The 27,475-nt window shown below is 38.0% G+C and overlaps 2 protein-coding genes and 1 long non-coding RNA gene across 3 annotated transcripts; 2 read left to right on the forward strand and 1 right to left on the reverse strand.

The window, feature by feature from the left end:
• Window positions 1-705: 705 nt before the first annotated feature.
• On the forward strand, window positions 706-2,916 carry LOC117214634 (probable glutathione S-transferase 6). The gene is made up of 2 exons (XM_033460831.1): window positions 706-920; window positions 2,728-2,916. Exons 1-2 carry the CDS (start codon window positions 755-757, stop codon window positions 2,763-2,765), a joined length of 204 nt encoding a protein of 67 aa, XP_033316722.1. The 5' UTR covers window positions 706-754; the 3' UTR covers window positions 2,766-2,916.
• Window positions 2,917-6,891: 3,975 nt separating this feature from the next.
• On the reverse strand, window positions 6,892-13,435 carry LOC117214637 (hematopoietic prostaglandin D synthase-like). Its single transcript, XM_033460833.1, has 5 exons — window positions 13,286-13,435; window positions 12,162-12,329; window positions 10,072-10,214; window positions 8,826-9,044; window positions 6,892-6,936 (listed from the first exon to the last, which is right to left on the reverse strand). The coding sequence occupies exons 1-5, from the start codon at window positions 13,425-13,427 to the stop codon at window positions 6,892-6,894; spliced, it is 717 nt and encodes a 238-aa protein (XP_033316724.1). The 5' UTR covers window positions 13,428-13,435.
• LOC117214635 lies at window positions 10,728-11,404 on the forward strand. The gene is made up of 2 exons (XR_004488913.1): window positions 10,728-10,767; window positions 10,863-11,404. It is a non-coding gene; the product is annotated as an uncharacterized LOC117214635 (long non-coding RNA).
• Window positions 13,436-27,475: the final 14,040 nt, after the last annotated feature.

Here is a 27,475-nt window from a genome sequence, read left to right on the forward strand (position 1 = left end):
TACGATTCTCGAATTTTTGTGTTGCAATCTTTATTGTTTTCAATGAATCGAAGCATTTCGAATATTTTGAGAAAACCGTAAACAGGTGACTTAAAATAGGAATACAAAAATACTTCTACGTTTCTCGTTAATTTAAAAACTTTTTAGGACTTGTCGGAAAAAAGGATAAAAAATTGAAATCAGTTCGGAAATGAACAAGAACATAGCTAAAAAGTCGAAAGAACAAAGCAGACATAAAATTCGATCTTCCGTTGCGACATTTCTATCGTAAATAGTATAATAAAAGTTTTACGCAGCATAGTCTTCGATATAATCTTATATGTCGCTTGCAGATAGAGAAACAAAAATCAACGTAAGTCTGTAAATCAATCCTGTCGGTGTAAAACACAAAATTACGTTCGCAAGAGACATTCGATTTATATTCCTTGCATTTCAATTTTCATTACAAGAACCGTGTACATTTTCTAATATTTTTTCCGTGTCTGGTATTATCTTTTATCCTTGATTTTAAAAACTTTAGGTTCTTCCCAACAGTCAAAAACACGCGATACCCTGTCCATCGTAATCGTAAGAAAAGAAAAAAAGGAGAAAGAAGACATTTCTGTATTCCTTTACTAGGCCATGTTGATTAAAACCGAAATGATTTCGATTCATCTATTCACAAGAACGCAACGGCCTCGGAAGCTGTGTTGTGATTTCCTATCGATCGTTTCCCTCTACACAATGTTCATATGAGCCATGTTTGTTCTTAGCAATGCCTTATAAAAAGCTGCCTGTGCTGGAGGTAGACGGGAAACCGGTAGCGGAGGCTGACGATGTGGCGCGATATTTGGCGAGGATGTACGATCTAATGGGAAGGAACGAAAGGGATGCGTTGATATGCGACGAGCTCGTCGAGACTCTTGGAGATTTGAAGCAAGGTGAGTAACTGATGAGATGACTTTGCATTTGTCTCACCACAGAGACAGACGTTCAAGAATTCATTGTGAAAAGACGAGTACAAACAAGATACGTATGTCTTTCCGTTAAGCGAATGTTACAGTTTGTTTGCAAAAGTCAGTTTTTAGATTATAGAATCGTAGATAGAATTTAGAGGATAGAAACTTTTAGTAGTCACCTTTAGTTTAGTAAAGTCTTATCGACAATAAGCAGACTACGTTATGATACAACGATTCCAACTGAAAATTTCTATCGACATCACGAATTCGATGGCTTCCAAATTTTCTTCTCTGCAATCTCAGACGCTCAACTCGAAAGAATCTTTTAGATCCCCCAACAAACACTCGACTCAGGTTATCTATTATCGTAATCTTCCTACGGGATTTTTTTTAACTGCGTTGCGTTAACGAATAACGGGATAACATCACGTTTCTCTCAACGCCTTTCAACGTTCTACAACTTTTATTCTTTGCAAATCCTTGTCTCTATATGATAAACGCTGGTTATCCGCGGAATTTACGATTTCAATTTCTTTAACGAGATATTTATCATATTACACAATTCCTGTAAATGTATTTGTAATTATATCGCCGAAGAATTGTATTTAATTAAGCTATGAAGTTTTGGAATCGTGAGAAGGATTATTTTTATAGAACTGTCTAATTTCCATTCGACATTGATTCAGGATACACATTACTCTTTTTTACATAATACCAGTTTTGTCATTTTTAATTAGCAAATACCTCCAAAGGTTGAAGTTTCTAAAATTATCCATTAAATTCTGTTACGCCGGGCCTCTCTGCCTGGCCCAGGTCACACACCGCGGGCCAGACGGACACCAGATGTCCGCTTTTCCGTACGGCGTACCCTCAATATCCTTAAGCACCCGTCATAAACCCGAGTCACTTGCCTGCTAAGGTCCTTCAAAACAAACAAACATCTGTGTCCGAAGCATTTCTAAAGACTATTGTCTACCACGGCGGGACAAGGGAAAGTTAGTTTTCTCACGTGCGCTGCAACCTTCCTCCCACTAACCACTTTCTCTCGAGGGTGGTTAAGACCCTTCGGTTAACCAATTAACAGCGAAACCTGTTTCCCTCACTCTCTTAACTAACATCGGCTCCAACAAATCCGATGGTCCCGTGCGCTAGACACACCCATCCTTAGCTTTCCTCCGACACAGCATCGTCACTCAACTTCACTTCTTCTACATCGTTGGAAAAGTCAACTACTAAGTATACGCTAATGCCCAACGGGGCAGTCTAAGCATAACGCGAGAGTCGGTCTCGGTATTGTCGAGCATACATTTCCTCTCCTAAATCTCATAGTGCTACGTCCACTAATACACTAAATCTAATTATAAGAGCCCTGCTCTAACGCACATATCTATCTTAGCTTCGTGCGACAAGTTGTTAATTACTTATCTCTCTCTGTCAGTGTAATCTAAGTGCTGGAAACATATAATTTATAATTCTGTGAATCACAGGGTTATACAACCTCAATCACCCCTATTATCTCAACGGAAATCAGGGGATCGATCAATTCGTGGTGTCGATTGTTATAATCGTAACGGGGATTTACGACCCCCGTTGACGTCTCTCCTTGCGATGACGTCTCCCCGCGATTGGTCGAAGAAACAAATTCTGACAATAAAATAAAAATCCAAATTCTTCCTAAAAAGCTAGTGATCTTTAGTTAAGAGTTCGATTTTTCACATTTTTCAAGGTAAATTAAAAAAATTGTTTAATAGAGGAGGTACAAAATAAATGTATACAAACCTTTTTTCAGACGACATGGGCGGACTTCGTGTTTGCAGCGGCCCTTGAAAATTTCGAGTATGTGTTTGGGGCATCAGCTTTGGATAAATATCCAGCTCTTCGAGCATTGAAGAGAAGGATTCATAGAATACCGGCTATTTCTGATTGGCTGATTAGGCGCCCATACACAAACAGCTAAAAAGCTAAAAACGTGTGGAAAGAAGATGACCAGTACACCACTACATATATGTAGTATCGTGGACGAAAGGCCTAAGAAATATGGGGCGAACTATGAACAATGTAGGGAGAGCCGAGGCGCCGTCGGGCCCATCAATGTGTCATCGGTCTTTTCAAATGCATAGTTTCGTGGAAAAGACCTACGTAACCCTGGCTACGAGCGTCTGCAGAACACGTGTGCGGTGGGCCTAGGAAAAAGGCAATAGAATGCGACAACGGCCAGAGTGTGAGTCGAGAAACAGAGTGTGAGTGGAGGAGCCGAGTGCGAGTTGAGCGGAGACAGAGTTTGCGAGTGGCGTTGCCGAGAGAGTGTTGATTGCGTTTTGGTAAAAGTCGAGTCGCTATCTAGTTATTTAGTTGCGCTGTTTTCTGTACGTTTGGCGTGAATAGTTCAGGTTGAACAACAATCGTCTTTTTCTGTCTGATTAACATCTCTATTGTCCACTCCTTGTAAATACATTATATCACGATATTACATATTTTTGGGGGCTCGTCCGGGATTGGACAAGACAGAAAACGAAACGGTTTAACAGAGCTATTCGAGCTAGTTGTGAATTTACCGGTACGCGGTGCGGTAAAAGACGATATCGTTGACTGTTTAAGTTTGTGTAGTGTGAAAAATGGCAAACGTTGGGGACGAACGATTGTCGGGTGAAGAGGGTTCGACGCTGGAGGAGCTGAGGAGTAAGCTCGCGCGAATGAACCTCCCTATATCGGGTGCGAGGTCAGTGCTGATTGCAAGGCTGAATCGGGCGTGTAGGGCTGGACAATCGTATCCTAAGGGATCGACGGGCGGTGAAGAGCTAACCGGTCAACGAGATTTAGGAAACGTACAGAGAGCTGAGCGTGATTGTAACGAAGATGAAGATGTTGAGAAAATGAATACGAAGGAGTTGAAGGAGCGCCTCGCTAGTTTGGGTTTAAAAACGACGGGAAGAAAAGTAGAATTACGCGCACGGCTACAAGCGGCCATGGATGGTAACGACATATCGTCGGAAGAAGAAAGCGACGACGAAAGTGAGGATGAAGATGACAAGAAAAACGCAAGAGGATACAAAAGAGATACGCGAAGGGTGTATCAGGACCGTGATGAATATTGTCAAAGGGCATGTGTTGGTTCGACACTGAGTTTTAGATACGTCGAAGATGCATTAGAGTCGTTTAGTGGCGACAAAGGTGAAAATGTCGAACGATGGTTCGAGTCGTTCGAGGAAGTCGCTGATACGTGCATGTGGTCGGATGGGCAGAAGGCAGTCTACGCCAAGAAGCTGCTGAAGGGATCAGCGAAAATATTTGCGAGCTTCGAGTGTCATGCCAGGACTTGGCATGAGTTGAAGAGGGGGCTAGTGAAAGAATTTTCGAGGAAAGTCAACAGTAGGCAAGTACATCAGAAACTTGAAAAAACAAAAAAGGAGAGTGATGAAGCATGTTTGGCTTACATGTACCGCATGCTCGAAATAGCCAGCCATGTGGACATAGAGGAGGAAGCAAAGGTGGAATACATAGTGGATGGAATAATAGACGACGAGAACAATAAGGCTATATTGTACGGTGCTACGTCAATCAAAGAGTTGAGGAAGAGGTTAGTGATGTACGAAGAGCAGAAGAGTCGCAGAGCAAAGTCGATCGTGAAGCCGGCTAAAACCCAGAAGAACGGGAAGCCCAGTCAATCTGTAGATGCAATGAAGAAAAGAAGATGCTTCATTTGCGGTAGTGAGGATCATCTAAGTGTTAAGTGTCCGGAGAGGGGAGAAGGTGTTAGGTGTTCCGAGTGCAGCGGATTTGGACATATTGCAGCGAGGTATACGGCACGACCGAAAGAGACTTGCGTAGTGTCAAGATCCGAAAAGGGGAAGTATGTGAAGGAAGTGGCAATAGATGATTGTAGGTTTGTGGCACTAGTGGATACGGGTAGTGATCTCACGTTCATTCGATCAGACGAGTATGCGGGGTTAGGGTCACCACCGCTAGGTAAATGCAAGCTTAAGTTCGACGGTGTTGGTTCCGCTGGCAATGAGACCTGGGGTGAATTCACCAAGGTAATGACGGTTGATGGGTGTAAACTGCCAATCACTTTGCACGTTGTTTCAAACAAAATATTGACGAAGCACGGCCTGTTGTTAGGCACTGATTTTCTGGATCAGGTAGAGTTACGGGTTAAACGGGGCGAAGTGACTTTCTTGCGGCTTGACGAACAGACTAACAAAGACGTGTCGGATGTGTTTAGAATTAACGTAGTAGAACAGACTGACGAAACAGACCTAACATACGTACAGGAACCGCATTATCGTGAAGCGATTCGAGATATCGTTAGGGGGTATAGGCCGGAGAAGAAGCGAGACGTCGGAATAACCGCAAAAGTAGTTTTGGAAAGCGACAAGCCGGTAGCGCGAAGACCGCGAAGACTGGCGCCGTCGGAAAGAAAGGAAGAAGATGATCTGATGGAAGTGTGGACAAACGAGGGTGTCATCAAATCGTCAGACTCGGAGTATGCGAGTCCGATAGGTATAGTTAGAAAGAAAGATTTGTGTGTGCGTGTGGCTAGATGGGCCTTGTTACTAGGCGAGTTTAAGTATCAGGTGTGTCATCGGCCGGGGAAAAGTATGCAGCATGTAGATGCTCCGAGTAGGAACCCCCTGCCGAGCACTATGTATGTAACGGAGAGTGAAGACCGGCTGATTGCACGGTTGAGAAGGGCACAGAACAAGGACATTGAAGTCTGTAGGATTTTGGACGCCGCAACGTGCAGTCAGGCCGATGGGCAGGTAGTAAGAAACAATATTTTGTATAAGGAGTGTAAGGACGATGTGCTAATAGTAGTATCGAAGGCGATGCGGGCTCAAGTAGTCAGGCAAGCGCACGAGCGTGGGCATTTCGAGGTTACCAAAACAGAAGCTATGGTCAAGAAGGACTTCTGGTTCAAGGGGTTACGCGAAAAGGTCGAACACGTGGTATCCAACTGCCTTGACTGTAGCCTAACCGAACGAAACATAAGTAAGCTAGAAGGGAACCTGCGAAATTACAAGAAAAGAAGAAAGCGTGCGAAGCAGTACCGAAGGAAGGACCCGCACACACCTCGATTTTATGAAACCTTGGGTCCTAAACGCCGAAAGTGACGCATCTGATGACAGCGAGATAGAAGGCAACATCTGAGGGCAGATGTTATTGCAGGATGGCCGAATGTAGTATCGTGGACGAAAGGCCTAAGAAATATCGGGCGAACTATGAACAATGTCACGAGAGCCGAGGCGCCGTCGGGCCCATCAATGTGTCATCGGTCTTTTCAAGTGCATAGTTTCGTGGAAAAGACCTACGTGACCCTGGCTACGAGCGTCTGCAGAACACGTATGCGGTGGGCCTAGGAAAAAGGCAATAGAATGGGACAACGGCCAGAGAGGGTCAGTCGAGAAACAGAGTGTGAGTCGAGGAGCCGAGTGCGAGTTGAGCGGAGACAGAGTTTGCGAGTGGCGTTGCCGAGAGAGTGTTGATTGCGTTTTGGTAAAAGTCGAGTCGCTATCTAGTTATTTAGTTGCGCTGTTTTCTGTACGTTTGGCGTGAATAGTTCAGGTTGAACAACAATCGTCTTTTTCTGTCTGATTAACATCTCTATTGTCCACTCCTTGTAAATACATTATATCACGATATTACATATATATGTACGCTGGCATCGCTATGTTGGTAAATGTTCGATGTTATACGTGTCGTAAAATGTAACAGTTCTATTTAAAAAAAAAAATTTCGTGTCTATGAGTACGTTAAAAGTTTAACTATAAAAAGTCTCATCTGAGCTGTGCTCCTTTATGGAAGGTATTATTGTGTTTGAAAGAACACAATATATAATAAATGTATGTATGTTCTATAATAAATGTATGTTCTTTCGAAAAAAGTTCGAAAATTTTCTTTCTTTTATCCGTACTTAACTTTTTAATAAAATGCACGATTAATTCTTGTGTCTCGTTTAAACAGCTTTTGGTCTATCGTTATTTCGAATTATTTGAACATCCTGTGAATTTACTATTTAATTTTACAATATCATTTACTATATAATTTTACAATTATAATTTTACAATATCAATAATTTACAATAAGTGAGGGAAAAATCATTGAATGTTATATCTAGATGTCTATATACTATTTTAAACAATACTTAACTCGAGATACTCGTTTCGTCTCTTCATGATACTTACTGGCAATACCGAGTACAAATATGATGTTCTTTGAAAATAAAAAATGGATTTGAAAACGTTAATGCACGTTTTTTTTTTTTTTTTATTTATTTGTTGAAATTACAATCAATTCTCGCGTTGAGAATTTTCAGTAATTTTTCTGGCGTGGCGCAGTGACATGGCTGTTTATTTACAATAAGTTAATACTTATTATAGATAGGTATAATTTATAAGTATTATAAGTAAGTGCATATGCTTAATTTGGATAATTAAATGAATCTAACGTTTAGGTCTAGCGGGTAGTGCCTCTTCAGCCTGCGAATCTGGTCCGTCGTATCGAGTAGTCCAGTGATGAGTTTCCTGGAGGCCTTCCATAGTGAGTAGTTGGAGTCGGCTGTGGGGGATAAGCTGGCGAGGTATTTATGGAAACAGTCGTTTTTATAGTTTTTTAAGGTTCTGGATAGCTTTCTAGTTGCGTTGTTTAGTTTGCGTTTGTCATCCGGTGTTCTATGGGTCTCCCATACTCTTCTTAGTCTACGTTTTTCTGCTATTTTTTTTAGTATGTATTGGGGATATTCTTGTTTGCTGTTAGATGGCTTTGTCGGTGTGGAGAGGCGGATTGCGTTTATTATGCTCGTGTTTAAGTATTCCGTGGCTGCTTCGATTTCTTCCTTTGTTTTTAGTGGAGTGAAGGCTGAGGTTGAGTGTGTAAAGACTTCTCTGAAGAGCTGCCAGTTGGTGTGTTGGTTGTGAATGGAGCCATTAGGTGTATTCTCGATGATTGTTGAACTGACTGTTGCTATCACGGGAGAATGATCAGAGGAGAGATCAGCCGAGGAGTTGATCTGGACGTGTCTTGATGGGATACTTTTAGTTATGAAGAAGTCGAGAAGGTCGGGTATTTTGTTGGTGTCAGTGGGCCAGTATGTGGGTTCGTATGTGGTGAGGTAGTTGAGGTTGTTGTTTATTATGCTGTTTAAGAGGTTTTTGCCTCTTGCTGTAACCAGTCTGCTGCCCCATTGGATGTGCTTGGCGTTATAGTCTCCTCCAACTATGAATCTATTGCCCAGGGTGTCCAGGAAGTTATCAAAGTCTTCTTTGGCGATGGAGTGTCTGGGAGGGCAGTATACTGCTGAGGTGATGATTGAGCCATGACAGTCTTCTATTGCTACGTTTGTTGCTTGGAGGTAGTCTTTCTGGAATGATGGAAGTTCGTAGTGCTTAATATTTGCTTTGATTATTATTCCGGTGCCACCGTGGGCCTTTCCGCTGGGGTGTTGGGTATGGTAGAATTTGTAACCATTTATTTTCAGGTAGCTCTTGTCGGTGAAGTGGGTTTCCGATACGAGCATTACGTCGATTTGCTGGTGTTTTAAGAAGAGTTCTAGTTCAAGTTTGTGTTGCACTAGACCGTTGGCGTTCCAGAGTGCTATGCGCCTTGGTTTTATTTTGAGTCGGGGCGTGCTAATTTTTCCACGATGAAGGTTAGTAGCGATAACAAGTGATTTATTTGCTCTGATTGTTTGTCTATTAGCTTTTCAAGCCTGGAGGAGCTGTCTGTGTTAGCTGTCTGTTGTCTTTGGCTGTTCGGGTTATTTTGGATGCCTTGTACTGCTTCGGCATAGGAGGTTGAGGTGGACATGAATTTGGTTGGATTGGGTGTTTGGCTGGTTGAGGGGGTTGGGGTAGTTGTGAATTTTAGCGGGCTGGGTGTTTGGTTGGATACCTCTTTTGCTCTGAGCTTAGGGTATCTGTTCGTGTATAGTGTTTGACATGCTGGGCAGCCTTTGTAGTTGGTAGGATGGTCCCCTAGCCAATCAGAAATAGCTGGTATTCTGTGAATTCTTTTCTGTAATGCTTGAAGTGCTGGATATATATCCAAAGCCCCAAACATATATTCGATATCTTCAACAGCCGCTGAAAATACGAAGTCCGCCCAAGTCGTCTGAAAAAAGGTTTGTATACATTTATTTTGTACCTCCTCTATTAAACAATTTTTTTAATTTACCTTGAAAAATGTGAAAAATCGAACTCTTAACTAAAGATCACTAGCTTTTTAGGAAGAATTTGGATTTTTATTTTATTGTCAGAATTTAATGGATAATTTTAGAAACTTCAACCTTTGGAGGTATTTGTTAATTAAAAATGACAAAACTGGTATTATGTAACAAAGAGTAATGTGTATCCTGAATCAATGTCGAATGGAAATTAGACAGTTCTATAAAAATAAGCCTTCTCACGATTCCACAACTTCATAGCTTAATTAAATACAATTCTTCGGCGATATAATTACAAATACATTTACAGGAATTGTGTAATATGATAAATATCTCGTTAAAGAAATTGAAATCGTTAACTCTAGATTCTAGTATTCTTTCACTTTCATGTTTCCTATGAGCCCTTCAATCGCTAAATATTTTGCAATGAAACACGTATTATTAAACAACATAATCATACTAAATTAATTTAATGTGACTATTTATTATTATTATATAATAACACAGCGATGAAAGAAATAAACTGGTCAAGTAATCTAAGGAACAATAATACGTATCTATGTCAGTGACAGTGAGAAAAATTCAGATATCTGTACTTAAGTGATTACACTTATAAGTATCATTATATATTATATAAATATGATATTTCGAATGGTATCATTTATCAATCATTAAACAAGAGTGTCATATCCAGAGAAATGATTTTACATATCTTAATCTTTGCTTTGATTACGATAGTAATAATTTCTATCAAACTTGATGAGGAAGATACATGAATAATTATCTAAAAGCTGAAAATCTTGGCAAATTCATTTGTACATAAACTAACAGGAGTGAATTTTAAAGATACACTCTGCTCTCAACAATTAAAGCTGTCTTGTCGCAACAAAGTCTCAATAATTTTTTATGGACAACATGGCCCAGTTTGCACAAAGACTAAAAATTTTAACATTAAATTTGGATAAAAAATCTTACGATAGAAGGAATGATATATCCTCCATTTTCGCCAATAATCTGGTCGAATTTAGTCAGGTACAATGGTATTGTTTCGTTCAAAAGTTGATTCTTCCTCGCTTCCTTCTTTTCAGGATCCTCCTCCATGCGATAGTAGCAGATAGCTGAAACGTATATGAAACCAACCGTTACGTTCATTTGTGTTTTTCCCCCCAAACGAAGAGAAAATAAGTTGTGAAAGAAGGAGTAGCCTCTCATAGTTCCTACAATTTCTTCATTCTCTTTGCTTTCTTCAATATTGCCTCAACAAGTTCCTGTGGTTCACGATACTTGAAATATATACAATGTTACCAGCGTGGAAATTGTCTTGGAAACTTGGAAAATCTTTCAAGAGGAACAACATTGCTAACTGAGATTCGAGAAAGGAAAGGTAAGTAAATCCTTGCTTCTACTTAGAGCTTTTTTATTTACTTCTGACGAGTAAAGTACTGTTATTAAAATTTGATTAAAAGTACCAAGAATGTCGAGATATAAACAACCATTTGTGGAAAGGTCAGGAGAAGCAGAATTATCGAATAAACGTTATATAACTCTTAGTGATTAAGTAAGAGAAGAGAAACGAGAAAAAAGTCTTTTATCTAGGTCTTAATAAAGTATACTATATTTATCTCCATATCAAGAATAACAACAAGATATAAACAGTCTTCTAGAAATTGAGTAAATATTACATAATTACATCTTGAGCAATATTTTGCGTCTTAGCTTTTGCTTAATCATTATGATAATCTTAAATATCTGTAAATTCTTCACAGACTCTTTGCATCTTCTATACAGGTATCTCATGATCATGTGATAACACACAGGAAGAAAAAATAGAGGGAAAAACAGCGTAAAAAAAAGTTGCGTAGGAGTATCGTCGCACTACATCATTCGACAATTGATGCACGTCATGGCGATCGTCACGGTTTAAAGCAGGCCATCAAAAACACGTTTGTTATCGTACGGAAAAATCTGCGACGTTCCAGCTGTTCAAGTGCATCGAATTGTGAATCATCGGCGGTACGAAACAAGGCGAGGGGCGTAAATAGAGAAAGAAGAGAAGAGAAGGATTCGCATAAATGATAAAATATAATCGTTCGTTCCTCGTCGATGGCGGATGGATGGCTTTAATCGTGGACGATATCGATACGATTATATTTTATACATTTGAAACAAATATAAAAGACGAGCAAAAACCAGAGATACGATCGTTATGATATTATTCAATCGGTAGCCTATTTACCTCGTTTTTTGTTCACCTTCTCTGTCTAGTAATAATTTTTCGATTCGACTGGCGTGACGTTACGTTGGCGGTGTAAAAACACGATTTTAAACACCTGCGGATAGTTGCATGAGTTTCGAGCGATTCCATTCCCTTCGATTTATATTTATGCGATCAACGCGCGGATCGTTAACGCATTATGCAGACAGCAGATGTTACGTAATCACACATATCGTAATTGGAAATTAGTAACGTTATCGCGTACCAGGATCTTCCTGTCTTTGATCATTGAGTAACACTTCGTTGTCCTCGCTCCTTCCGCGGATAACCAGCGTTTATCATATAGAGACAGGGATTTGCAAAGAATAAAAGTTGTAGAACGTTGAAAGGCGTTGAGAGAAACGTGATGTTATCCCGTTATTCGTTAACGCAACGCAGTTAAAAAAAATCCCGTAGAAAGATTACGATAATAGATAACCTGAGTCGAGTGTTTGTCGGGGGATCTAAAAGATTCTTTCGAGTTGAGCGTCTGAGATTGCAGAGAAGAAAATTTGGAAGCCATCGAATTCGTGATGTCGATAGAAATCTTCAGTTGGAATCGTTGTATCATAACGTAGTCTGCTTATTGTCGATAAGACTTTACTAAACTAAAGGTGACTACTAAAAGTTTCTATCCTCTAAATTCTATCTACGATTCTATAATCTAAAAACTGACTTTTGCAAACAAACTGTAACATTCGCTTAACGGAAAGACATACGTATCTTGTTTGTACTCGTCTTTTCACAATGAATTCTTGAACGTCTGTCTCTGTGGTGAGACAAATGCAAAGTCATCTCATCAGTTACTCACCTTGCTTCAAATCTCCAAGAGTCTCGACGAGCTCGTCGCATATCAACGCATCCCTTTCGTTCCTTCCCATTAGATCGTACATCCTCGCCAAATATCGCGCCACATCGTCAGCCTCCGCTACCGGTTTCCCGTCTACCTCCAGCACAGGCAGCTTTTTATAAGGCATTGCTAAGAACAAACATGGCTCATATGAACATTGTGTAGAGGGAAACGATCGATAGGAAATCACAACACAGCTTCCGAGGCCGTTGCGTTCTTGTGAATAGATGAATCGAAATCATTTCGGTTTTAATCAACATGGCCTAGTAAAGGAATACAGAAATGTCTTCTTTCTCCTTTTTTTCTTTTCTTACGATTACGATGGACAGGGTATCGCGTGTTTTTGACTGTTGGGAAGAACCTAAAGTTTTTAAAATCAAGGATAAAAGATAATACCAGACACGGAAAAAATATTAGAAAATGTACACGGTTCTTGTAATGAAAATTGAAATGCAAGGAATATAAATCGAATGTCTCTTGCGAACGTAATTTTGTGTTTTACACCGACAGGATTGATTTACAGACTTACGTTGATTTTTTGTTTCTCTATCTGCAAGCGACATATAAGATTATATCGAAGACTATGCTGCGTAAAACTTTTATTATACTATTTACGATAGAAATGTCGCAACGGAAGATCGAATTTTATGTCTGCTTTGTTCTTTCGACTTTTTAGCTATGTTCTTGTTCATTTCCGAACTGATTTCAATTTTTTATCCTTTTTTCCGACAAGTCCTAAAAAGTTTTTAAATTAACGAGAAACGTAGAAGTATTTTTGTATTCCTATTTTAAGTCACCTGTTTACGGTTTTCTCAAAATATTCGAAATGCTTCGATTCATTGAAAACAATAAAGATTGCAACACAAAAATTCGAGAATCGTAAGTGAATTAAGTTGGTATTCGATAAACACGATATTACGGAAGCAAAACTTAATGAAAAGTTCGACTTTATTCCGTATGAAATTTTACTTTAAGTAAGTTTAGCCTGCACGTGAAACGAAAGTTTTATATACAGAAAAGTTTGAGTAAATGGTAGATATCTGAGAGTTGAACGATGAAAGTAAAAATCGATGCTTCACGCTTACAATCCTTGTATTGAGGCCACAGTTCTTCAGGGATCCTCTCCTCGGTATATTCGATGCCAGTATATGCAAATATATACCGTATATGTTCCGCACTACCACGGGCATTGAAGGAGATGAGTTTGTAGGTATGTTGGTGGCTCATTTTTCTTGCTCTGTCAACTTATCGAGAAAAATGTTACAATTAACTCGTGTAATTAACAGACTGTGTGCGTGGTTGTGTGTAGAGAGAACAATTTATTTATAGATGGAATAATTCGTATAATACGCAAAATAAATCATTTAGAAGGCTGGAATATGTGTTTTTGAAACAATTAATTATGTCGAAAAATATTTCAAACGAGATATAATTATGAAAAAAATAATAATTAAATGTATGTAAATGTATGTAATAATAGTTAAATGTATGTAAATGTAATAATTAAATGTAATTAGTTGTGAAAAAAATAATAATGAAAAATAAATAAATGTAAAAAAAGAATTAAATGTAATTAGTTTCTTTTTACGCACGCGATATTATTGGCGATATATGAAGGTCAACTTTATTTTTTTAAATAGATTTATTTATACATATATTTATAGATATAAATACATATATTATATAGATATAATAGTATATATAATATATATAATAATATATATGTCGAGTCTGAATCTCCGAGTTCGAGCTCGTGGCGCCCTCCCGGGGAGGGCTCGCGGGAGGTAGCGGTTCTGCGTTGAAGTTCTCCATCGTCCGGTCGCGCGTGGGCTACCTTTATTGTCGATAGTTACACTAGTGACGAGGGCCTCAGGCTTGATAACGAATCCGTGACCAACGGGAGGACAGGTTTCCTTGCTCTAACTCACACGTGCACCACTCCCTGCTCGTAAGGCACTCGACTTCCTTCACCGATCAGCTCTCTAGCAAGACTGCTCGTCATCCCAACGACGCCACCGAAACAAGACTCCGGTCGAGTGTCTCAGTACACACGATCCTCCGATCGACGTACGATTGCTATCGGTTTGGATACTTGCGACTGTTTCGTTATGGCTATATTAGGCTCTAGGTTGCAAGGTTAGGGTGTTGTCCTGAAGTTCCAGAGGGGCCCCGGCGTCCTTTCGTCTCCGACTCGGCCATCCTGATACTTACACATCCTCGTGTGTGGCCTGCTGGCTTAGTCTACCCGTCGGGGCTTCCACCACGCAGGCATCGACCCGGCGCTCGTCCTCGGGGCAATGTTTTTCTTCTCGCCGCGATGGACAGCGAGACGCGATGTGTCCCGGCATGTGGCAGTGAAAGCACAACGCTTTTGGTGGTGCAGCCGGTCGGCTTTCCTCCGGGCGTCGGGGGTCCTTCTTCGGTTCCCACTTCGCCCTCTTGCGGCATTCGAATGTCGGATGTCCGTAAATACCGCAGTGGCCACACCTGGTGCAGGGGGCGGGTGACCTGCCTCGTTTGTTTCCGGAGCTCGCTAATGACCTCCACGGCGGGGGCGTTGGCCACTCCGTGTATAGGAAGGGCTTCATTTCTCTTTGGAATTGTTTCACCGACGTGATGTCACTCGTGAGCGCTAGTCGTTTAAAACGTTCATCGCGCGAGCCCAGCAGATGGAGGGCGGTGGCGGCGAGTACCTCTTCCCTGGTTGAATTTCGCCACTTCGACCCCAGGAGGGTGATGATACGATTTCCGTACGCTCCTGGTGTTTCGCCGTCCCGCGGTAGTTCCTCGGCTACCTTGATTAGCGACGCGGCTGCTACTTCTTGGCCACCGAAGTGCGCGGCGAATTGTTCCTTAAAATCTGGCCAGGTGAGCTCGTCGCCGTTCATTATCTGCGTAAGCCAATACGCTGCCGGACCCTCTAGGGCACGGTTTAGGGCAGAATACAGTGCGCTGTTTTTCAGGGGGTGGTCCCTCATGAGCAGGCCGACGGCTGTGCACCAGGCGGCTGGATCTGCGTCCGCGGCTTCGGGGTTGAATCGCGGTAGCGATACCCAGGTTGCCCGGTGTCCTTTCTTCTTCTTCTTCTTCTTCCTCTTGTTCTTCCCTAGCGACCGCTTTAGTGCGCGCACGATACTCTTACGATCCCGTGCCGACAACGTGTGTTCGGATGCCACTTCTGATGTCGAGTCTGAATCCGAATCCGAGCTCGAGTCACATTCCGAGTCCGAGCTCGAGGCGCCCTCCCGGGTAGGGCTCGCGGGAGATTGCGATTCCGTGTTGGAGTTCTCCATCGTCCGGTCGCGGGTGGGGTACCTTTATTGTCGATAGTGACACTAGTGACGAGGGCCTCAGGCTTGATAACGAATCCGCGGCCAACGAGAGGACTATCATATAAAAAGCAACAGGATACACGAAATAATATAATTCTGACTAGGACAACATAAACGCAAGAAGTGTTGATATTGAAAAAAATATTTAATTTTGTATATAAATATTTTCATATTTAAAAAAGTTTCCGGAAGCAGGAAGATTTACAAACAAATAATATCATAAACCGAATGTTTCATGATCCTTTTCTAATTAGAGTGTGTGACAGCATGTGAGAACGTTTCTTAAAAATATGACTTATTGCAATTACTTAATCGCAATTATAAACGATTAAGACCTTCTCACAACGAGGCAATCTATCCAAAGTATAAAACTCGTTATACTTGATGAGAAAACAAATCTCTACTTAGGTTTCATTTCGTTTCATCGCGTTCATAAAAAGTGAATTTGTATGAACACATCGTGCAATTTAGTAATTAGGACCGTTGATCTCGCTGCAACATAGATGGATAGAAAAAAGCCATTTAAAATGATACAACGTCGGGAAGACAATTATGAAAATTATAAATGGAACACAAGATAAAATTGTTTAAGATTAATTCTTCTTTTTTTTTTTTTAATCGCGAGTGTTTGCAAACGAAGTTTAAATCTGTTTACAATGATAGCAATGAGAGGAGGATGTCTATGAAAGTTATAAATGCGATATTGAATAACATTTCTGCGAGTGGGTTTGTTTTTCGTTACAAATGTTTTTTAAACGAATCTGCAATCTGTTGGAAACAACGGAACAGTAACGGACGACTGATAGGGAAATAAAAAAGATCGCGTTTTATTTGAACAGACAAATCTTTGAAATCTATTCGAAAGTCTATTTGAAATGGTACGAGCTCGAAAAGAACGGTGAATACTATAGAAGAAGGATTAATTAAAATTCTTATTAATCTGTACGCTTTGTATATTAAATACCTTGATCGATGCCAAGATAACAAATTATTATACAAAACAGTGAAGTATCCACGTCTGACATTAATATTGAGTATTACCATTACTGTAATTTAATTTTTAACCGATCCTGAAAATTCCTTAGAACGTAAAAAGTATAAAATGTTACTGTGCATTTCAAGATTAAATGCACTGTAATTTAGAAACAGTTATGAAGCGGAAACAAATAATTTATTCAGAATAAAAATTCTACGTAATCATGTTAAAAAAAAAACGTACTTATAACGCGTTTAAACTCCAAATATGTAAAGACAATAAGGGAAAAAAATTAAACGAAGAATCGTATTTTTTGTAAATTCACACAAGATTTTATCCAAAAAAAATTGGCCTGTACCAATATTTTTATTTGTCGTTACAAGTTACGAGGGTATTAAAAAATTGGCCACGAATGGACCAGAGATAAGAATTTATCAGACTTGCTCTCGTAAATTTCAAGAAGTTGCATCGGATATTCTTGAAAATCTTTGGACAATGGCCTCGATATTTCGCAGCTTCTATCCTCGAAGCGGAAGAACTCGGCGACAGAACTGGAGAAACCCGGTGACCGCGAGCCTTTCACGCTCTCGACAGATTTCTCATCCCTCGTAATCCTCCCGGTGTCACCCAATTTCCACCCTCGTATTGCGATTTGTTGCTTCCAACGAGGCGACACCTTGTCTTGTGATTTCCTTTTTCGTCGCGTGAAACACGACCGAACACTTGTTCAAACACACAATTCATATTTATCTAACTCTACAAAACGCCGTGTCATTGAAACAGTAGCATTCTTTGGCTTTTATGTAAATTCCAATAAATTATGATAATGTTCGTGGAGACATTATTGCTACCTATTTTATCTGTCGTGATCCAAATTGATTTGTGGCTACGTATGTATATATATATATATACATACTATATACATACATATATATACATACTATATACATACTATATATATACATACATATATATATATATATATATATATATATATATATATATATTTGTATTTTCTTTTGTTCTTTCTTTTTAATTTATGTGATCTGAGAATTACATTTCTGAGAGTTCGGTGAAATTCGATGCTTTATTTTTATCAGTAGAATCTTCCTTGTCATTGTCAGAGCGCAGACGTTTACGCGTTTACGGAAAGTTTAAGGATACAAAAATACAGAAAAATGTAGAAAATATGCAAGAATATGTAAAATATCGAAAGTACAGTACTTTTAATAATACTTAGTAGCATGCTTACAAACAAATTTCTTTTGTATTTCTTGAAATTGCGTAAAGATTCGCGGTAATTATCGGATTTTTGTCCTCTTTTATCTGCTTTTTTTATTCGCAACTTATATGAGATATGAATTAATATTCAACGACGTGCGCTCTGTGCCACGAAATGAATTATCTCGCGTTAAGACTGCGGCAATTCTTACGTTTGATATTTCATTTAACGAACAGCCGCGCGTTCCTGAGTTTAAAAACCGCCACTCTGAACTTACGCTGAGAATAATATCAGGAAAAGCGAACGAGAGATGATTAGAAAGAAAATGCGAGGAGCAGTGAGGGGGATATTACTAGACTGCGCTTTTTTGTGCAAGTATAGCAGGATGTTTGGGAGTGTAAAATTTTAACGAATGCGTATAATATGAAAAAATATATGAAATATCCAAGGTATAGTTTTATTAAACTTACTTTTTATAATGCTTCGTAGGTAAAACAATTTTCTATTCAGATTCCACTTTCTCAATTATATTTTCAAAAATGCTCGATAAGGAGTACAATTTTCTACCCAGGTTGTACCTTTCTAATTATATCTTCCAAAATTCTTGATAGGTGAAACAATATTCCACCGACGATTTACTTTTTTAATTGTATCCCCAAAAATATGGACCTGCTTAACGTTTAGATATTATTATTTTTTTCGTTGTTACTTGATACGGCTAGCAATTAAATAGTGAGAATAAGAAGAATTGGAAGTGCCATTTTCGAAAAAGAATTTTGTTTTTCCTTGAAGAGGTTGTTTGTATGAAGGTTAATATCACTAAATATGAAGGGAAGTGTAATCGTAATAATTCGTACAGTTTTTAACGTTTCATACGTGATATAGGTTGTGTATGATGTATGTTATACGATTAGTTCCCTAAATTAGACTGTGTGCACCATGTGCCAGCAAACTCCCTCCATCGTGCTTGAACATGTGCGTAGATAAATCTGCCTCAATTATCCCATCAGATAAGAAAATCTCTACTGACCTTCTTAAGCAAACTACATAATGGACTTACATATCTTCTCTTAAGATATAAAGAAGATATTTTTTTTATCGTTAATTAACAGATCTTTGAAACGATAGAATAGAGATATCGTAAAATTATATAAAGTATTATAATATGCGTAATAAATAAGTATCGTTATATTTTTCTAATAAATAACATTCCCATAAACAAACAATTTCTCATAAACAGTCGTTTCCCAGAAAACTTTAGTTTCGATACTGGCAACTTTATCTACTTCCGCTCTTCAATTATGAAGGATTAATCTTTACGAAACTTTTGGAACGGCTGAAGATTTCTCACGATGAAACGCGACGAATTCGATACAAACTACGCGGAAATAAAGACAGCTGCGATGGAGGATCGCGGGATTGATATTAATTAATTAATCTGTGGCAACCATTATATCGATTCGTTACGTTATTGCGACAGGCCACGCAACATTTTATTGCTTCTGTTTCTACAATTTAATTACAAAGTATTCAATTTCCCGTTATAAACAAGGAAAGGACTGCAAGTTTGTACAGCTTTTATCAAGATTACGTGCCATTGAACATATCGATTGATTGACTTGTCATGTTTCGTATTAATCGACATCCGATATAGCTATGGGACCTGGAATATTGAAATATTGGGAAGTCAGTTATATTCAGGTGTTCTATAGATTTGACGTATAAGCCTTGTAACATGTACTTCTTCATCAGACGTTTACGAGATACTGAACGATGGCTACGCTTGTAGTATCCAAAAATTTTACGTCGATTTATAATCGAAGATTCGATCAAACTATAGATAGATTTGAATATTCTACGAATTGAATTTAATATTAAGAATTTTAGTTGTATAGATCATCGACGAAAGTCTGTTACACGGACCCTTTCAACAGTTTTATACACACTTCTATTATATATTTTATTTTTTAAAAATAACGCTTTGGCATGATCAAGGATCGGAAGTATAAAAAATAATTGTGACAATTCGAGCAGTGAAAGCCTCTAGAGTAACATTATATTGGTCTCTATAGCGACATTGTGGTACCGTGTCATTTTCAAAGTTCTCAGAATTGGTACTGTATCCGATTTCAATGTTTAATATTCTTCCCGGTTCCTGGAAGAATTTCTTCAAAACTACGTTAACCCATGAAGAATCAACCAACAGTTTCTCATAATGCCGTTTTATCCACATCCTTTGAAACTCATGAAATTGTAGAATCCAGATAGAAAAAGTAGAGACGAGGTAAACGCGAAGCTCATCCTTGGAATTGCTTGTCGTGGTGATAATGTTAACAAATAGAATTCGATAACGCAAATTCATTGGGGAAAAGGTGACAGATGAAATTCGCTAACGCAACGTTGCCCGTTAATGGGCTAAGAATTACGCTCCATGGGATTGCTCACTGCATTCTTCGAAACGACCCTCGTAATCCATAGGCTCGTAAACGGCTTCCGTAACCGTAACGAATTTCAATCTTGTTCACGGATCTCTGACCGCTCGTTTCGAGGGTAACGAGGGGGTTGCGTGTTCACGTGCGTGCAACAGAAGGTGTTATCGTGATTGTAAGGCGTGCTGGAGCAGATAAGTCCAATATGCTCGCGGAAATCGTCGAGATTCATTGCCCAAAGCTGGCTGATAGTCGAAATTAACTTCGCCTCGTCCGATTTCCGCGTTCACATCGCTTTCACGATGGTTAGGCGTTTCTTCGTTCGTTTCTAACGCTGAGTTTTCCCGTGTCGCAGTCAACCCATATTTGGATGTGTGTACACGTTGCACAGAAAATGTGGTCGGGGGTTGAAACGCGGACAGAATGGAAAACGGACTATGGGAAACGCCGAGAAAGAGGCGTCGATGAGTTGAAGACACGTCGATGCTGAAGTACACGTGTATCTCGCGTCTTATAGCGAAGGAAGGATACGTGTGAAATTTTAGAAAATATTGGCTGGAAAATGTTCTAACGGACATTGAAGAAACGAATTTAAATTGTAAAAAGAAAAAGATGGTAGCCTAAAGACGTTCCGCTTTCTGTCCCATTACGGAAAACTGCAAAAGCTATGTATCTTGAGAACAGATAAAGTTAAGAAATGAAAAGGAAAAATTCGATCTACTATGTATTTTCGCTATATTTTATATTTACTGTATATTATCGGAATAGCCATCCCTGATTCAGAAAATCAATTACATATATCCCTTGGCGAGAGGGAGTGAGAATTAATCCGATTAATTGTAATGGTGGATCAGCTGGATCCTCATATTCTGAACGTCCAGAGACTCGCTAACTACGAAGCAACTGGTCTGTTTGTGACGCCTATCAATTGTTTGCTAGAGATTAATCTGCTGGTAAGCAGCGTCAAAATGCGACGATAACTAAACCGTCCGAAGATCGAATTATAGCAAATGAAACGCGTCTCTGCGCTAGTCTGACCGATTAACAGGGCCTATAGGGGTGGCTTTCAAATTTGTAAGCAAGGAATTACCGTGTAACGAGCAACTCGTATCGATTATTCAATGGGTTCATATGGAGGCGAATAGAAACTCGAACTCGAAACGTTTTCGACTCGACGCTGAGTATCGCGTTCATCCTTTAAATGCTACTTCAACATGGGCAAACGTTCATTTTGGTAATGTCGAGTTTTCTCATTGAATAATCTTCCGTTCGTCGATTTTACACGCTTAACCGACTAGATAAATTCGATGATTTTAAGCAACGTAATTAATGTAATTGATTAATTTTTCTTAAAGTGTGAACTATGGATGAAAGATTAGAAACCGTGACATTACAGAGTACAAAGTTAGAAATACAGGGGAACTTTATATTTTTCTTCACTGCTGATTAATTTCTTGCTGAACGTGCAACGACTCGGGAAAACTGCTGTTGCCTGTTGCAAACTGATCGTAACGTACATAGATCAAGGAACATCACAAATTTCACTTGACTACATACGTTCGTACAACGAAGAATCCACATAATACAGTACGGCTAATATATCACTATAGAAATCGGATGGTTATACATACGCAACAATTTGGAAGAGGATATTTGCTTTCGGGTTGGGAATATCAGGGAATAGAATTGTTATTATGCGAATGACTGACGTTGATTCAATGTAATTAGTTAGGAGTAGAATTACAGTAGAAAAGGCATCAATACGATGGAATTGCACAGTTATTGTAAAAAAACAAACGATACTACATAATATATTTAGGTATACAGAAACAGTGACACTTCTGTATTGTCAATTATGATATAATTAAATGAGATAATACGAATAATTGTAAATGCTATTAAATTGTTAAATTTTAATAATTTCCAATTCATCTTCGTATCAAAGCAAATACGAACAATTTACAACGTTGCTAGTTATGACAATAAATTTCTATTTCTCGTGTCAGTAATTTCAAATGTCGTTGGTTGCAATCAAAAATCTGTCGGCGGAAAATTTTCACCCAAGCTTCGACAAATAAATGAAACATCGTATTATTCTCGGTCAATATCGAGTCACTTTCGAGATTACACGAATAAAATTTAAAAAACTTTTTTGATGAATTGCTCGTCGAGGCATCGTTCTGATGTCGATATCGCATTAAGCAACTCGAAGATCGAAGTCTTGGTAACGAGATTGTCGCGTCAAAGACGAAGCGAGGCCTATTACCCAGGCGATGATGGAAGCTATGCAACTATAAAGAATACTAGCGCCTTTTTCTACGATTTTATACGACTGGATGCCAGTCGAAGCTCTTGGAAAATATTGCAACAAAAAGTCAATATATAAAACAAAAAATAGGAGGTTTTTCCTTAAAGCAATTTAATCACTGTCCACGCAACTTTTATTGTTCTCATCTAGAACCGAGCAAGAAAAATAACTATTTTATTTTTATACCTTCTCTATATTGGGATTGTAAAAATTTGTCTGTTTGAAATGCATTGGAAAATTTCGTCGAATTATAAAGTTACACCGTTGGTTGTCACCATAGAATCGATTTTAGAATGGATTTTAAAATAACGTAAGAACGATTTTAATGAAATTTTGAGAGTACATATGTACGTACATAGAGAAGCGAATGTAGTTCACACGCATTGTTACTAGGAATATTTGTGACCTACATAGGTTTCAGGGAAAATAAATGTCTGTTGCAAATAACACTAATTACAAATTCTATTTTTTCAAGCTTCGTGAAAACTCACATGAGAAATTAACCTGTCGAGATTCAGCATTTTTATATAATACTATCTTGACAAGTACATTTTACAAACAAACGAATATTACTAATTCGATACGAATAATTAATTAGTTTTTCAAGTTTTCTAAGATAAATAATAGAATCAGACATTATTCCAATTTCCACGAAGATCCATTGAAATATAATATCGGAAAATGATCTATTAACAATTTCAATTTTATTCGACGCTACTATAACCCTTCGCAATCGAGGGCTCCGCTAATAATATCAAATAAATTAAATAATTAATAAATTAAAAATTTAATAAATCAATAAATTAAAAATTTGTCCTTAACCTGTCAAATCATAATTATCTCACGTATTCTTGCAACGAACAGGTAAGATACAATCAGAAAAATAAACCGACGTATTGGCCGAAGATATATTACACTACCAAGCAAAATCGTATCGCACTGCGCGATGATAGTGAGTGAGTGAGTAGGTGATGAGTGATGCGGCTATGACTCTTCATTCTACGCATATATTTAACCAATTATACGAAAACACGTTCTTTCTACTGAAATTACTTGGAGTATCTGGTAATATGAATAAATGAAACCTTCGAATGCAAAGTATTAATATTATTAACGAAAATCAGAAATATAATTTATCAAACGGGATACGTGTATATAGTAAACCAAAGAATACAATGAATTATGCAATAACGACAGAAAGATTAACAGATATGACCAGATCTAATTGTTCAACCACTATACCCCTACATGTTCGAATCCTTGGGCGAACACCAGCAAACAGTTCGATCGATATTTTTCAACCTTCGAATTAGCTGTTATAACTAAAATATTTTCCATCGTTACAATGCATCCTGTCCCCAATTACATCGTTAATTTCGTTTCCGAGGTTCCGCTACAATACTTCGCAACGAGCAATTCAATAATTGAGACAACGACTCGCGTGATGCGCAGCAGTACGCTGGCCGTGAATCAATTGCATCGGATTACCTCGATTAATACGATTTTCTAGGACTACGCTGTATACGCTGTAATGTCGAGTTAATTAATACGATAAAGTGCAATCGCGATCCAATGGAAACGCCTTCATTCTTACTTTTTCGCGCGATTTCACATCGGAGTCTAAGGAAAACGAGCTGCATCTTGCGGCATCTTGCGGAAAAACTGAAATTCATAGGACACAGGAAACCTGGTAAACAATAAATACGGCATGGTTCCACGATATGGACGCAAAATCAATGCTGGATGGCACGCTAATTCGATTGGCGGCTGGACAGGTCGAAGCATAGAGCTCAAAGTGTTTCCTCAAAGTGTTTCCGTTCCCTCATCCTCCCTTCAATAAATCTTGTCTCTCTCTCTCTCTCTCTCTCTCCCCCTCTCTGTCTCTTTTTCTTTCTCCTCCGAAAACTTGATCATCCGATTTGTGTAACGGAGTTTATTTTGTCTTTCTGTTAATAATCTGTTAATACCAATAAGTTGCCTAATCGCGACACTTCTCGAGAAAATTTCTTTTAATCGCAAGGCCGCATAATTTTGACGAAATTCATGTGAAAAGAGTGTCCGGAATTAGGATGAAAAATATGTTTATATTGCATACGTGTATATGTTTCAAAATAGTTGCAATATAGAAATACCTTGTTTGTAAAGAAGATTGACTCTATTGAGATTAATCGTTTGGTTTCTGAAGAGTTCAATGTGAATAAGGTTTTACGGTAAATTGAAAGATGTAAAAATACGCGCGAAAGTGTACAAATATGCAAAGTCTAGCAGCTATTAATAGTTCAGTAAGTAAAATAAATTTCTGTCTAGGTTCTTCTCCTTCGTCGCGCTCTATAAAAACATAAATTTAAATAAATATCAGCAGTGAGTGTAGCGATTTAGTCGATCGGATCTTAGAACGAAAAAACTTGTTTAAAAATGGAATCGATCAATTTAACTTCTCACTGGCTCATTTATCAGTGTTTATGTAACTCTTTCTCCCATTTCCTCTGCGTGAAGCATGCAGCTTGGGAGTTTCGATTCGATAAAAAGTTGTGACTCTGAATATCCTTTGATCGTAAATTGAAGCATGAAAATATCATATATGTCGTATTTCGCTCTGAAACTGGATGAAAGAGGGAAATTGACTTGGTTCTTTCGCTGTTCCATTTTTTTCTTTTTTTCTATCTTTCGGCTATAGAATTACTCTGCCTATGGTGAAATTTGTAAAATTTAGTTGAATGTTACTAAGAGATACGCGATTTATCGATGGAAAGAAAGAAGAGAAATATTCACTCGTCGAAAGCTTAGTAGAACAACGTTTACTTCGCAGATGTAGAACATTTATTTCGGTTACCTATCGGTTGTATCGTTATCGACTTGCCAATCATGAAACGCAGACGCCACCGGCCAGTTTATTCAATAATAAATTATCTGACGCGTCGATTGATCACGAACACATGCTGTCCACGAAATTGAATTGTGTTCCAATCTCTGCATTATAATGTTTATATATATGTTTATGTTTATATATATGTTTTGTAAGGATTCGTTTAGTCGTAAATATGGTTTAGTCGTAAAACAGAATTTTTACACTCAACTCGATTCGCGTAATGGAAATCATAAAATTAACAAAGGACAATTGCAGTTAGATTTAAGATTAGGTAAGTGGCGAATAATGGCTCGTATAATTGATTCTTCTCTCCTTCTTTGAGGATATCTTCGCCATTCTATAGCTTCTTTATTGTTGCAAGTGTGTAACCTTATTTTGTATAAATTAGATCAGTAACGAGGATTTAAGACGAGGATTAATTTAACAATAGCATATGAATTCTTTTCATTGAGATTTTCACACGAGAAACTGATCAGCCTTGTGAAAAATATAAAATTAATATAAAATTCCTCGATTTAATTATTTAAGTATATAATTAATATTCAGCATGCTAAAAAACGAACGATCTATTTTTCCAAATTTGCAATTATCTATCGCAAGGAATTGTAAAAAGTCACAGGCTCCAAGGTAAATTTTCAAAAGCGTTTGTAATTGTTTTCTGTTATTTTTCTCTGTACTTGAATTTATGAAGGTGATCAACGTGGCTCCTGAGCAAATTAAGCTAACAGAATGAAATACTTTCAGTATACAATATCAATATTTTAATATATGATTACAGAATTTCAATATTGAAATTTAAATTATTATTTAGTGTTACGCCGTAAATAATATCAATAATACTTATTACGTAAAGTACGAAATACAAATCAACGTATATTATTGAAACTCTAAAATTGAGTAACTATTGCTGTACCAAGAATACTAATTAAGAGTTAATCGCATGGATCTGCCTGAGTGACTAAGGAATTTAACAATAGAAGATTTTTAATCGAACTTCTCTTTCAAGCTGAGTTGACCGTGATTCAATTCACGAATATCGGAGAGGAAAAGTCGTAACAGTCTTACAGTTTCGATTCACTTTCATCTCTTTTCGAGGGGGTACTCGCGATTCGCGGCTGCTTCGAGAACTTCCTGCTGGTTCATCCATTGAACCTCATTCTTCGGCGTTCTTTCAATCCCTCGTCTTCCATAGACAAGTCGTAAATCTTTCGAAAACTATTAGCTTGTCCAAAAAGTTTCTTTCGTTTTATGAGGAAATAATAGACGCACAACGTTTTTTGTTTTATATTATTTTGTCGAATTACGTACGATCCAATTTGTTCTGTTGAGATAAATTTCACAGACTTGGTTTTACGTTTGTACGAAGGTGCATCGTTGTAAAAGACACGCTTGCGAAAGAAAGACACTTTCCGGACAACCTAATACTTTCTCTGTTCGTAAAAATTCTGTTCTACGTTTATTTCGTTCTTTCATATTAAAGGAAAGCGATACTGATCGATAAGTTACTTGATACCGTTTAGTATGTGTAACTGGTTAAAGTATAGTACAACTGGTTCTTACGAGTTTCGTAGCATTCAAATATTTAGTGCGTCTCATTAATCGTACTATAAAGGATAAGGTAAAATTTTCTACGTGAAGAAATAAATCGAAAATGTATAATTTTACAATGTACATTTTAAAATGTACAATTTTATCCTACGACGTTCTTCTTTTTGGAGAAGATAGATTTGAAATACTTTACGTCAGAAATTTATAAAGGTTATACGTTTGACAAAACCTGTTGCTTCGCTGAAAATAATACTTAGGATATTCTAGTCAGCCAATTTTTTTAAGAATTTTTACGATTTTGTTGTCTCAGAGTCATAACTTTACAATGCTACAACTATACACAATTGCTTCATTACGATATATGGGATACTTGTATAATCAATTATAATCATGAAGATAAAGAGTAGTAAATGGTATAATTGAAAAACACGATTTTGTTAATGTAATTTTATCGAATAATGTTAAAAAATGACTAGAAGTGATATTAATAAGTACCTTTTAAAAATATCTGAAACGAAGATTAATGGAAATGCAGTATATATATCGAAATAAAAAACATTGAAAAGTCCTCTGAGCTGTCTTGTTATTTTA

This window comes from Bombus bifarius, unplaced genomic scaffold (genome assembly GCF_011952205.1).
Source record: "Bombus bifarius isolate JDL3187 unplaced genomic scaffold, Bbif_JDL3187 scf7180000009241_frag, whole genome shotgun sequence".
Taxonomy (NCBI): domain Eukaryota; kingdom Metazoa; phylum Arthropoda; class Insecta; order Hymenoptera; family Apidae; genus Bombus; species Bombus bifarius.